The sequence below is a fragment of the Cicer arietinum genome, chromosome 5 (genome assembly GCF_000331145.2).
Source record: "Cicer arietinum cultivar CDC Frontier isolate Library 1 chromosome 5, Cicar.CDCFrontier_v2.0, whole genome shotgun sequence".
Lineage (NCBI taxonomy): Eukaryota > Viridiplantae > Streptophyta > Magnoliopsida > Fabales > Fabaceae > Cicer > Cicer arietinum.
Genome location: NC_021164.2, coordinates 66190488 through 66202667, shown reverse-complemented (window position 1 = coordinate 66202667; position 12180 = coordinate 66190488). Strand labels below are relative to the sequence as shown.

Sequence of the window (12180 nt, the reverse complement as noted above, 5' to 3'; positions counted from 1 at the left end):
CTTCCGATTCCGTTTATCATCATTTCACCTTTGCAGATTTTGTTTTCTCAGAATTTTCAATTGTACTGCTGTAGATTTTTATTTAACTTAGTATTTTAGGTTTGGCCGGAAAAATAATGTTGAATTGGATGTTTGATTAGTGTAGAAACAAAGTTGAAAAATAAATCTTAGGTTTGGCAAGTTTTTCCTTTACTTCTTTTGCTTTACAACTGAGAAATGAAGGGAATTACTCTGTGAAGAGTTAGGAATAGGAACGATTTGTATGCCCTTAGGTAATCGGGATGCTGGTAATACAGAGGCGAGTGACAACACATAGATTATAACACTTAACACTTTTCTTAATAAAAATTATTCATCTTAGAGGAAGCCTAAACTTTCAAAATGGACTTGTACATGGAGAAGTTGTGAACAACTTTTTCTTGTCTTTATTTTTCGGTTCCGAAGGGAAAAGAGCACTAGCAATTCGAAGTTTGACTTAGAAGTAACTAATATCTGACCAATGATCAGTATTGTCGATTGCGGAAGGCAAAAATCGGCCATATAAACACGCCATTGCGGCCTATGGCGCCGCCATGGCGGACATTCCTTCACAAATTGTGTAAGTCAGTTTTCCAAAAATCAGCCACGTCATGGTGGCACCGCCGTGACTGCCATTTAACAAACATTTCCAAGGATGTTTCAGTCAAAATTTAAACTTGAATTTTCTCGAACAATTCATCCGTAGCTGAAGTTTGTTAACCACTTGGTTTGAATAGTTGGTTTTTAAATTAGAAACCAGGATAAGGATTTATAGTTCACACCGGAATGATTCACTTTGCATTAGTGTCAAATCTCCAAAATTTGACCCAAAAAAAGTCCTTCCTCCTTATTATGGACCAGGCAGCTTTATGCCATTTTATATTGTAGTTACGCCAGTGTCAATTAAATCAGTTTTTTTATGCTGCATTGCCTCTTCTTTATTATTCAGTCAATGTTTTCCTTCGAAAGGTAGATTTTCGAACATTATATTGTTTTAAGGTTAAAAAAATGTGGTTAATTGAATAACTGTATGTGCATTATTTCATTCATTTATTCACTAGTGGTGCTTTTATGATACTTTCAGACGATAGCTTCTCACAATGAGAATGGAGGTATTTCTTTCTTTTGGAGCTGGTCATATTGGAGTACATTTTTGCTGACATGGTATGCCAATTTGAAGTTTCTGTGATTATATGTTTGCAATGACTTTCACAGCCTTCTGTTCTGTGTTCTTCAAACCACATAGCTTATTTAGAAAGGCATGCCAATTCTGAGCTCCACATGTTGGTTGATGATCCAAACTCCAAAGTTTTTAGAGCTAGTTTGGTTTATCATGTAATAGTTACTTTGCTCACTCAATGCCTTAAATTCCTCAGGGTCCTTGTTTTTACTTTTTTATATGTGGACTGTGCACCTTGTTATGCATCTAAGATGTGACGGCATCAAGCTGAAGTAACTATTTTTAATGTAAATCAGCGACAAATTTGAAATTTTGAATATATTGTTTTTTTTTTTTTTTGTATCTTTAATTTAAACTTCCTTATACATAAGATGCATGTTAGCATTTTCTACTACAAAACAAAACACACTGGAAGTAGTAATGTATAGCACATGGTATAGCTTCTATGTAGAATTGCAAAATTTAGTTGATTTTGTGTATGCAATGTATTGCTAATGTGTTTTATATGCTTGTCTTCTGATATGTTTGATTTTAATCATGACATTGCGAGGAAATATTTAATTAGTTTTTACGGATCAGAGATGCAATTTCCTCATATTTAAATTATTTATCCTAAGCAGGGCTGTGGTGCCCCTTATTCAGGGTTTTGAAGATGCTGGGGATTTCACTGTATCAGAAAGATTGAAAACTAGTGTACATGTTAACTTGGTCTTCTATCTAATTGTGGGATCCATTGGCCTTTTCGGAATCATTCTTCTCATTATGATGCACAGGACCTGGTTGGTTCTCATCCTCCTAGCCTCATTTATTTATTTTTGTTGATTTTAGTTTGTTTCAGTATGATGTTAGCTCTAATTTATTGCTTCTTATAGTCACTCTCTGTCTCTCTCTCATCAAGATTGTTGCTTTCACTTTGTAACTTCCTATAGTTTTGTCAATGACACACGTACAACTGATCTCTTTTTTATTATTTACTGTTATATATAAACATCCTTTGTTTTGACGGTAACTACATACTTTGTTATGATATGAGTGACTGATGTATTGATATTTGAGCCTTTGCAGATCAAACTCTCCCTCCCTTTGTGTGTGTGAATAATGAGATTTCTGTAAAATAGTTATCTGTCTGATAAAGCTTTGCATTCACAACTTCACATTTCAATCTAACTTATGTAGTGTTTTGACATCTGTGCATTACTCTGTGAGGCTAACACAGAGGTGTGACGTCATTTGAAATGAAGTATAGTTGTTTATATGGGTACTAGACCATGCTAGGGCTAGGGGAGATCACATCATTAGAGTGGGGCCTAACTGTCTATGGATCTACATTAGGAGACCTGAGAAGGGTGGTGGGAAGTTGTAGGATGTTCCAGAAGTGTTGAACCTCCTCACAGGAACTTCTGACTGGGTTTAGATATCTATTAGAGAACAAAATGGAACATAAAGAGGTAGACGAAATTAAATGGAATGGACTATTTGGATATTTTTGTGGTGGAATTGAGAAAAGTGTTTCCACTCCAATTCCCTCATGTTGGAGAGGAAGCCTAATTGAGGTGTTGATTTGAACGGGATGAAATGCACTTCACCATGTTCCATTCTATTCAATCCTGTTTCAAACAATCCATCCAAAAAATGGAACCCATCACATTTTCTTTCAATTTATGTCATTCCTTTCCTTTGCATCAATTCAATCATTACCATACGCATGTGTCTCAATCAAGTGTGAATAAGGCTCATGGGATAAATAAATTACAGGTCTAGATTTATATGTAAGTCATGGCTCTTCAATAATCAGTGGCTTATACAGCTTTTCAAGTCATAAACACATAGATATCTGCTCATTTCCCAACTATTTGTTCTTTTTTGTCATGGTTGACAAGTTAGCATGAAATAGGACTTTTTTCCTTTGTACTTGTGTGTTTATTTTTTCAGTTTTAAATGGAGCCATACTTATTTAGGAATGACTTCTAGCTGGTTGATACTTTTGTAAGCAGGAGTGGGAGTCTTTTGGGATTTGCCATGACTTGCTCAAATACTTTTGGACTTGTTACTGGTGCATTTCTTCTTGGCTTTGGTTTAAGTGAAATTCCTAAAAGCATTTGGAGAAATGCTGATTGGACCACTCGTCAGAAAGTTCTTTCCCACAAAATTGCCCAGATGGCTGTCAAACTTGATGATGCTCACCAAGAACTTTCAAATGCTATTGTTGTAAGTGGTTCATCCAAGTTGAATGTAAAATAAATTTTGCAATTTCACCCTTGACTAGACATTACTGTGAATTGATTTATAGAAAATTTTGGTTTTTAATAGAGCCCAACTTAATCATTTAGTCTATGTAACTGAACTATCAACAGGGACAAGGCTTAGTTGCGGCTATTTTTCTAGTGCACATTTACCGTTTGGAATATTTGTTAATCTTTCACTTGAAGCAATATAGAACCACCTTTTCTTGTTTATGATTTGTGTTTTACTTTTATTTAAAAGTTTACAAAAAAAAAAAACCACCCTCCCTAGTTGCCTTCCTCCAGTTGACTTCATTTCAAGTTCTGTATACATTGGAAATTTATGAAGTGTATCGTTGGCAGTCCAAAAACAATGAAATATTGTATTTTTTATCAACTTTTCGGTATACGAAAGATGTCAAATGCATTATGCTTTGTTTGTTTCTGCCGGCATGGTTATGATGCAAAATAAGAATTGCTCACTTTTGAGTAACTCTGTTTTTAAAGTAACCTTAAAGCCTGCTCCCCAACATACAGACACACATAATTCATGGAGCTTAATGATTGTTTATTTGTACAGGTTGCCCAAGCAACATCCAAGCAGATGTCCAAGCGGGATCCTTTGAGACCTTATATGGATGTCATTGACGATATGCTTGCTCAAATGGTATTGACTATTGAGTACTTGAGCTTACCTCATTTGATTAAGGATTTAAATACAGAATCTGTATTGCTATCTTTGTATAGACATAACTTTCAAATTTTCAGTTTAGAGAAGATCCATCCTTCAAACCACAAGGTGGACAATTAGGGGAAAATGATATGGATTATGATACAGATGAGAAGTCAATGGCGAAACTAAGGCGTCATCTCCGGAATGCTCGAGAGGAGTATTACAGATACAAAAGGTAAGCCATGTGATCAATTTGGTTTTTAGTGGTCTTAAGTGTTCTTGAATCCTTTACAGAAGTTACGGACTTATGGTAAATTCAGTTGTTATGTTTTTACGAGGAAAACATTATTAGATCTATAGTGATATATTTTTTGTTTTGCATGTCATTGATAATGCCTACAGCTTATTCATTGGATTAGTGAAAATAAAAAAATTTATGTTTCTTTACATTTTATGTACTTCTGTATCTTGCAATTGGTCTAATTAATAATCATGGTCATGAATTTCAATCTTTTGGTTTTACTTGGATCACGAAAAGTTTAATATTTGCTTCCTAGCATCTATTAATATGAAATACACCTTTTAAAATTTAGCTTTCTTGCCAGTGGTGAAATAGATTACTTCTTGCCTCTTACTGAATTAATGATATTTGGTGATATGATATGTGGCAGCCTTATTATTTGTTGCAGCGCTCACTTCTGTTAAATCTTTACAACAAAGGCACCTTAGATTTCCTTGTCAAACTTTATTTGATATTGTTACTTTTGCAGTGAGTATATTACTTATGTACTGGAAGCCCTTGAGTTGGAAGATACAATAAAGAATTATGAACGTCGCAACTCAACTGGATGGTTTGCTCCTAATTTTGTTTTCTGTTTTTGTTGGTCTGGGATGATACTTCAATATCCTCTATAATATATTGCAATTCTAGAACCCTGACCTTACCCAAATTTTCATGCTATAATTTCAGGGAATATAATTCAAGCATCAGACCTGATCGGACTGGCAAGTTGGGGTCCTTATTTGATACATTGGGTAACTATGAGAACTATTATTGAACACGTTTAACTTCACAGAATATTTCTTTGCTGCTTATGGAACAGCATGGATTATTTTTTTTAATTGTTTATAATGCTCTTTTGAATAAGGAATATTTTGGTTAGATGCAAGGATAATTCCTCATTTTTCTTTCTTTTTTGAATAAGGAATATTTTGGTTAGAGGCATCGAAATTGTGGTTCTGAATTAATGGTGATTCTTTGCAGAATTTTTCTGGAAATGCTTTTTAAGGAAACAAGTTGAGAAAGGCTGGGCTGTTTTACTTGGTATCATGTCTGTTGCAATTCTTTTAGCAGAGGCAACTCTGCTGCCTAGCATTGATCTATCGCTTTTCTCCATTCTCATAAAATCCGTTCGAACACAGGAGCTGCTTGTGCAGGTAGACCGATTTTTTTAGAGATTTCTTCGTATGGTGAACATTGAGATGTTATATGTTTGTGTGTATGCATGTATTACATGTTATTCTTCGTTCTTACAAAATCTGTTGGAACACGGGAGATGCTTGTGCAGGTAGACCAATGATAGTTTTTCTTCTTCTTATGTTGGACATTAGGATGCTGTATATATATGTAAAATACTTTTCACCTTTTAAAAGAGTTTTGGGGTGAATATTTCATTGTGAAATTGTTGAAGTTATTGGATTTTTATGAAGGAAGGAGAGAAATAATAAGAACTTTGAATATTATATTATTGATGATAACTTGATACCAAAGACTAAACATTATCCCTTATATATAGGGATACATGACCTTCAATCCTAAATAAATAGGAAAATTAGGAAGCAAATCATATTAATAACTAAGTAATATAGAAACTAATCTTAGGACATGATCTAAGATACTCTAATATGAGAAACTGTTCCTCGGAGATAAACTAAGATATTCTGACACAATATCAAAATATTATAAGGTATTATCTAATCTAATGTTTAACTTTTTAAACAAAATTGAAGTCTATCCTATCTCATATAAACTTCTTTGTGATTTAGATGGGCTTTGTTAGTGTATTGGTCAACATCATATGTGATTTTCTTCTAATATGGGGGAGCCTTTGTCTCTATTTTTTTTATGAAAATAAGCTTTTGTTCCTTTTTACTTAGGGATGTACATAATGCAAAAAAATGCTAATGGAATCTTAAATAATGTGTCTTTGCTTAGATAAGATGTTTTTGATTCTACATTGCTACTTATTTAAAATGAAGACAAACTTCTTTTTGAATCTTATGTCAGTGTTTGTGCTTAACTGCTCTAGCATCACAGATGCATTCATGCCAATTTAGATTTTAGTTTCCATGTATTGTAAAATGTAACAATCTATTTTTAACAATGTGAATCATGTACTGTGATGTATTTTTCTGCTCACTCTCTGAGCTTTGTAAGATGGTATCAAATCACTGACCTTCAATTTCTTGTACAGGCATTTGCTTTTGTTCCACTCATGTACATGTGCATCTGCACATACTATTCTTTGTTCAAAATTGGAATGTTGATGTTTTACTCACTGACGCCCAGACAGACCAGCTCAGTAAACTTGCTTATGATATGCTCGTATGTTTTTATTTGTTTTTTTATTTCATATTGCTGCCGGTATTTGTTTGTTGAATTGCATGTGCTGTCAAATGAATACCAGTTATATTTATATCCTATCTGTTCCCAGGATGGTTGCCCGTTATGCTCCCCCTATATCATACAACTTCCTCAATCTCATTCGACTTGGTCCTCATAGAACAACTATATTTGAAAAGGTATTCTTCTGAATCCATTGACCTGTCAATTCCCTTTAAAATATTACTTTTCTTGTCTAATCCAACAAAACTGTGGACACTGTATGTGATTCCATGTGTTGCTGTCTGCTGTGATATTTCTTTTCTTGTTTATCTTTTTGGCATAAACATCACAATACTTTCTGATAGGAACTTAAATTGAAGAGAAAAATAAAATTGCATTATTAATGTAAAAAGAGAACTATTACAGAAGATAATACCACTGTAATCCTAGAGCAAAGCTCCTCAGAGAAGATATAATTCTTCCTCTGCCCAAACGGCCAAACCTCTAAGGTTCTAACTGAAAGCTGATTAATGGTAACCTCCTTCTCTCTCCACTATCCCTTATAACTAACTCCCCCTATTCCTCTCTGCCGTGCCACCTTCTTTCCCTCCCAGTTCCTATAATTTCCTAACATCACTCCCACCTAATGGACTTGAGCCACTGATTAACTAATTGCCTAGTTGGGCCCACCTTCTCATATTGGGTCCCAACACTTCCTAATAATCCAAACCATTAAGAGGGATTCAGATTTAAAATGGTCTATCATTGGACTTGATTCATATAATAGGATATAATGACGCCGTTTCAACAATTTAGTCGGCCTCATTTAGAGGAGAAAGGCTTTGGTTGTTTTTGTCATTCTAGAAATTGCCATTTCATAGTTATATTGGTTTGGTGCATCATGCATTGTAAGATAGAGACATAATGCACTCAACTATTTCTTAGTTTATCAACTAAAATTTATTTCCTTCTTTCTATTTTTGTTTTAGCTAATATAACATTTTTCTTAGTTTTTTAATATTAATATGTGTGTGGTTTTGTTGATTATGATTTAGTTTTACATTTCCTTTCTATATTTTTTTCATGATAACGTTTCACATTTGTGCTTGACTTAGCTAGCAACTGCTAAATTAACTGAACTTTTGCCCCAAATCGTATTTGCTCCTTTCCTTCATTTTTTTAATCATGTGCTCAATTTATCTATGTTTTCAGCGAATGGGGAACATTGACAACGCCGTCCCTTTATTTGGGGATAAGTTTAACAAAATTTATCCACTTATTATGGTTACATACACTCTTTTGGTTGCAAGCAACTTTTTTGACAAAGTATTTGATTTTTTGGGGAGCTGGAAGAGATATATTTTCAAAACTGAGGCTGATGATATGGATGGTTTCGATCCATCTGGAATAATTATTTTACAAAAAGGTATCAAATGAAAATTTCCCTTTTTGTTAAAACTTTAGTTCAAGTGGCAAATGACAAATCTTATGTGAATTATTGAATGCTGACTTTGTAATACTTATGATTCATTGGTTTTGTTTTGCAGAGCGGTCTTGGCTTGAACAAGGACGCAAAATCGGGGAAGAGCAAGTTGTTCCACTTGCAAGGAACTTCAATGGTATTGATATTGAATCGGGCCACAGTCGTATGGTATGTAGACATACCTTCAAAAAGTGGAGCAATATTGTCTTCATTGTTTTCGTTCATGTATCATATCCCATTTAACCTAAGGGATTCTTTAGCTGTAATGTATGGCATTTGGAACTACTACTTTCTTTTGGTATTATAGTTTACTCATCCTATACCTTGTATTTCTTCAGGAGAGGAATGGTGTTGAAATGAAGAAAACTTCTGATTTAATTACTGAAGAAGCGAACAGAGGTCTATCGAAAACTTTGGACGAAGAGACAATCAGATATGGCTCGAGCAGAGAAGCCATCAGCAACAAGTATGCTGCAATTAGAGGGCAGGGTGGGTCATTATCTAAATTGAAGGCAGAAGATAAAAACATAGGCACTTCTTATTCTGTGCTTGATGAAGGCAATACTAATTCTAGAAATTCAGCTGGAGTGCCGTCTTCTGGTTTGGCTTCAACATGGCAAACAATGAAGACAGGCTTTCAGAGTTTCAAGTCCAATATAGGGGCCAAAAAGTTTTTACCCATTAGGCAAATACAGGAAAATACGGTCACCCGTGTGTCCTCGTCAGAGTCACTTGATGAGATATTTCAAAGACTCAAACGGCCATCGTTGGACCAAGTTACTTACAATGACGAGGACTAAGATCAAGACCGATACTTGTAGTCCTTTTAGGTGATATTCATCATATGGCAAGAACTTATAGGTGTAAAGTGTTATTGGATTAACAATGCAGGTCCATGTTATAATGTACAGTGATGGGGACATTTTAAATGCTCTGCTTAGAAAAGCAATACTTAATCTCCCATTGCAGCCTAAACATGAAAAGATAGGCTATTATAGAGAACCTCGTATACGTTACAAATTACAAATCAATGTCATACAAAAGCTAGCTGATCCTTAGAATTTAGAAACAATACTTAAAAAATTGTACGGGTAGACAGGGTAATTGATGTTTTTGCCTGGCTTGGATTCATAATTTCATTTCAGTCATAATTACTTTAATCAGATTGCATTCGAATTGTGGGATGCCCATTTACTCCTTATTAAGTTTTTTATAACATTAGATAAAAAGAATGAAAATAAAATATTTGAGCAGTCCCTATATGTAATAGCATGTCTGCTTAAAGTTCATTGCAAAATACTCCCTCTAATACTAAATATAAGAAGAAAAAACAAAAATCATCAAGTTTCACTTTTTATTTAATGTGTTTACTAAAATAACTTTGACTAAATACTTTCACACTTACTAATATGAATATTAATTACAATTATAGTAAAAGTAAAAGAATATGAAAAACATTCAAACAAAAAACATATTTTGAATCTTGTGACTTTTTTTTATGTTAGATATCAAAATTTTCTTATGTAAGAGACAAGATAGAGTGGCATACATGGCGGACCGAAAGAATGCAAAATTAACTTTGCAAATAATAACAATAACATCTATGATTGAAATCTAAAGAAAAAGTGAAATTTCTGATACGATCGTAAACAAAACGTCACCCAAATTATGATACAGCTGTATATGTAACATGTTACCCGATCATATCCACCTTCAAGTTCTTGAACTAATGACAGATACCTCTGTATCCTTTCTCTTCAGTTTGAGTACCTTGGACCAAAAGCCATCTTTCTTTCTTCCCCTGCAACCACCAACATCCCTCTCCCTGTTCCGGATCCTGGAAGCAAAGGCAAGCGAATTGCTTTTCTTCAAGTTCAAAGCATAATTAAAGTTTATCATGCAAGAAGTGGAAGCATTCGCATGTGAAGCATTCCGGTGAAAGCATCTAGGATGAGATGAAGACCCATGAGTTATTGAGGCTTTATCAGTGGATTGAGGAGAAGCAGGAGAAAAAGGAGAACAATAGTAGAGAGGATCAATAGGAGGATTCTTTATATAAAGTTGTGAAAGTTTGTCTCTTAAACAAGAAGAGCAAACACCTGGTAGTTGTTTATCATTTGGATGATCTTTGCAGCCTCCTATTGTTGCTTCTAGTTCGCACCACTTTATGTCATTCATTATTGATAACTTTTTCGCTTGGATAATAGCATGCTCGTGTGGAATGTTATTTATATTCATATTCATTGGTCAAAGATACAATGTGCTCAAATATACAATGTCTTGAAATAATGCGTATACTAATAATTATAATACTACTAATAGTATAATACAAAGGTCGACGACCACGAAGGTTCATGTTTTTCTATTATTGCTGCTTTTAATTTAATTTAATATAATTTATTTTGGTAGTATTATACCCGTGTAGATAAGGGAAATGTATTAATAATTATAATTGTATAATATTAGAACGAGATTCTTGTGTCATGACTGCGTTCAATTTAATTCATCTTTTCGATTTTGTTTTTTAAGAGCTATTTTTTTTTTGTTGATAAAATTAAGAGCTAATCTTTGACGCAATTGTAATTGAAAGTGACAGGCAAACAAACCAATGAAAATTTAGTACTAGCGTTTTTGTTACATGATAATATCGTTGTACTTCTGCCTTTATGTTTGAAGTTTTTCTTTTACCTCGATAGGAACAAGTTTTTATAATAAAAAAATATGTATATACTACTATATACACTTTCAATAGAAATAATTTTTACACCGAAATATATTACAATTATAAAATTGAATATATTTATGCTGTATTTAGAATATTATAAATATATTTTTTTTTTAAATATATTTATTAATAAGGAATACATTAAATAGAAATTTTAAATTTATGTGTAAAAGTTTCTTGTAGTATTCTAAATATATTTCAAAAAATTTATTCAAAATTTTGAATGATACATATGAGTTGCCTTAAAAGTAAAAAAAAATGTTTAATGAATAAAAAATTGTGTATTCAATGTTTTGGAAACTAAAATACTTATCTTTTTCAATAAAAATTAGTTTATTTAAAATTCTTCAACAATGTCTTTAAGGCATCTAGAGTGATGAGTGTTTCCCTTAATAAACACAATGTCGAATATAAACACTTATTATGAGTAAAAAATATAAGTGTCTACAGAAAAGAGTGGACTATGAACTATCTCTCTGAAATATTTGATAATTTCTACTTAATAAATTATATTAAATTAAAGGGTCATGCTAAAACAAATTAATAAGGTTGAAATGTAATGATAAATTGTATTAACAAGAGTCATAAAGGTATATTAGTAGAAAAAATTAATAAATCTTTCTTTTTTATTTATGAAAAGAAGTTAATAGATTTTTTTTCTATGAAAAAAAAAATTGATAAATCTTGTCGTAGTATGCTAAAGAGATAAATAATTTGAGACATAAAAATATTACAAGAGAGACACTTAAAATAGACAGAGTATAAGTTATGAGTCAGCTTAACAAGTGTATTATTCACACAATTTAAGTATATTTCTTCTCAAAGTAATAAAAATACAATTTCTCGTCATGTTTGTATAACTCAGTTGATAACTACAAAAATATTGATATGTAAGATTTTAAGTTCGAATTTGAGATTTCTCACTTCTCATATGTAGGATTTTAGGTTCGAACTTGAGATTTCTCACTTCTTCAATACTTAAAGTATGTGAATTTAACCACTTACCTATTTAATAAAAAAAATCTTATAAAAATTAATTTTTTAGGCTTGTTAAACAATATACTAAAAACACTCATTAATATTTTAAAGGGTCTTACTAATATATGTTTTTAGATTACTTATTTTGAAATAATTAAATAAAAAAGTCATTATTATTTTTTTATTTTTAAAAAAATTGAATACAACTTTCAAATCAATATGTCTATATTTAATTATTTAACATTTGCTCTTAAATGATTGCAACTGTTTTTGTTATATATATATATATATATATA

The 12180-nt window shown here is 32.4% G+C and overlaps 1 protein-coding gene across 1 annotated transcript in view; it reads left to right on the top strand.

Moving 5' to 3' along the window:
• The window catches only part of LOC101491259 (uncharacterized), a 10132-nt gene extending 750 nt beyond the window's left edge, over positions 1-9382 (top strand). The window contains exons 2-16 of the mRNA XM_073368840.1: positions 508-598; positions 968-987; positions 1103-1182; positions 1819-1977; positions 3193-3406; positions 4001-4087; positions 4189-4328; positions 4864-4944; positions 5064-5128; positions 5358-5530; positions 6568-6698; positions 6808-6895; positions 7911-8124; positions 8246-8349; positions 8520-9382. Coding sequence (XP_073224941.1) covers positions 508-598; positions 968-987; positions 1103-1182; positions 1819-1977; positions 3193-3406; positions 4001-4087; positions 4189-4328; positions 4864-4944; positions 5064-5128; positions 5358-5530; positions 6568-6698; positions 6808-6895; positions 7911-8124; positions 8246-8349; positions 8520-8981 — 2109 coding nt within the window. The 3' untranslated portion in view covers positions 8982-9382. The remainder of the gene's footprint in view (positions 1-507; positions 599-967; positions 988-1102; positions 1183-1818; positions 1978-3192; positions 3407-4000; positions 4088-4188; positions 4329-4863; positions 4945-5063; positions 5129-5357; positions 5531-6567; positions 6699-6807; positions 6896-7910; positions 8125-8245; positions 8350-8519) is intronic.
• Positions 9383-12180: the final 2798 nt, after the last annotated feature.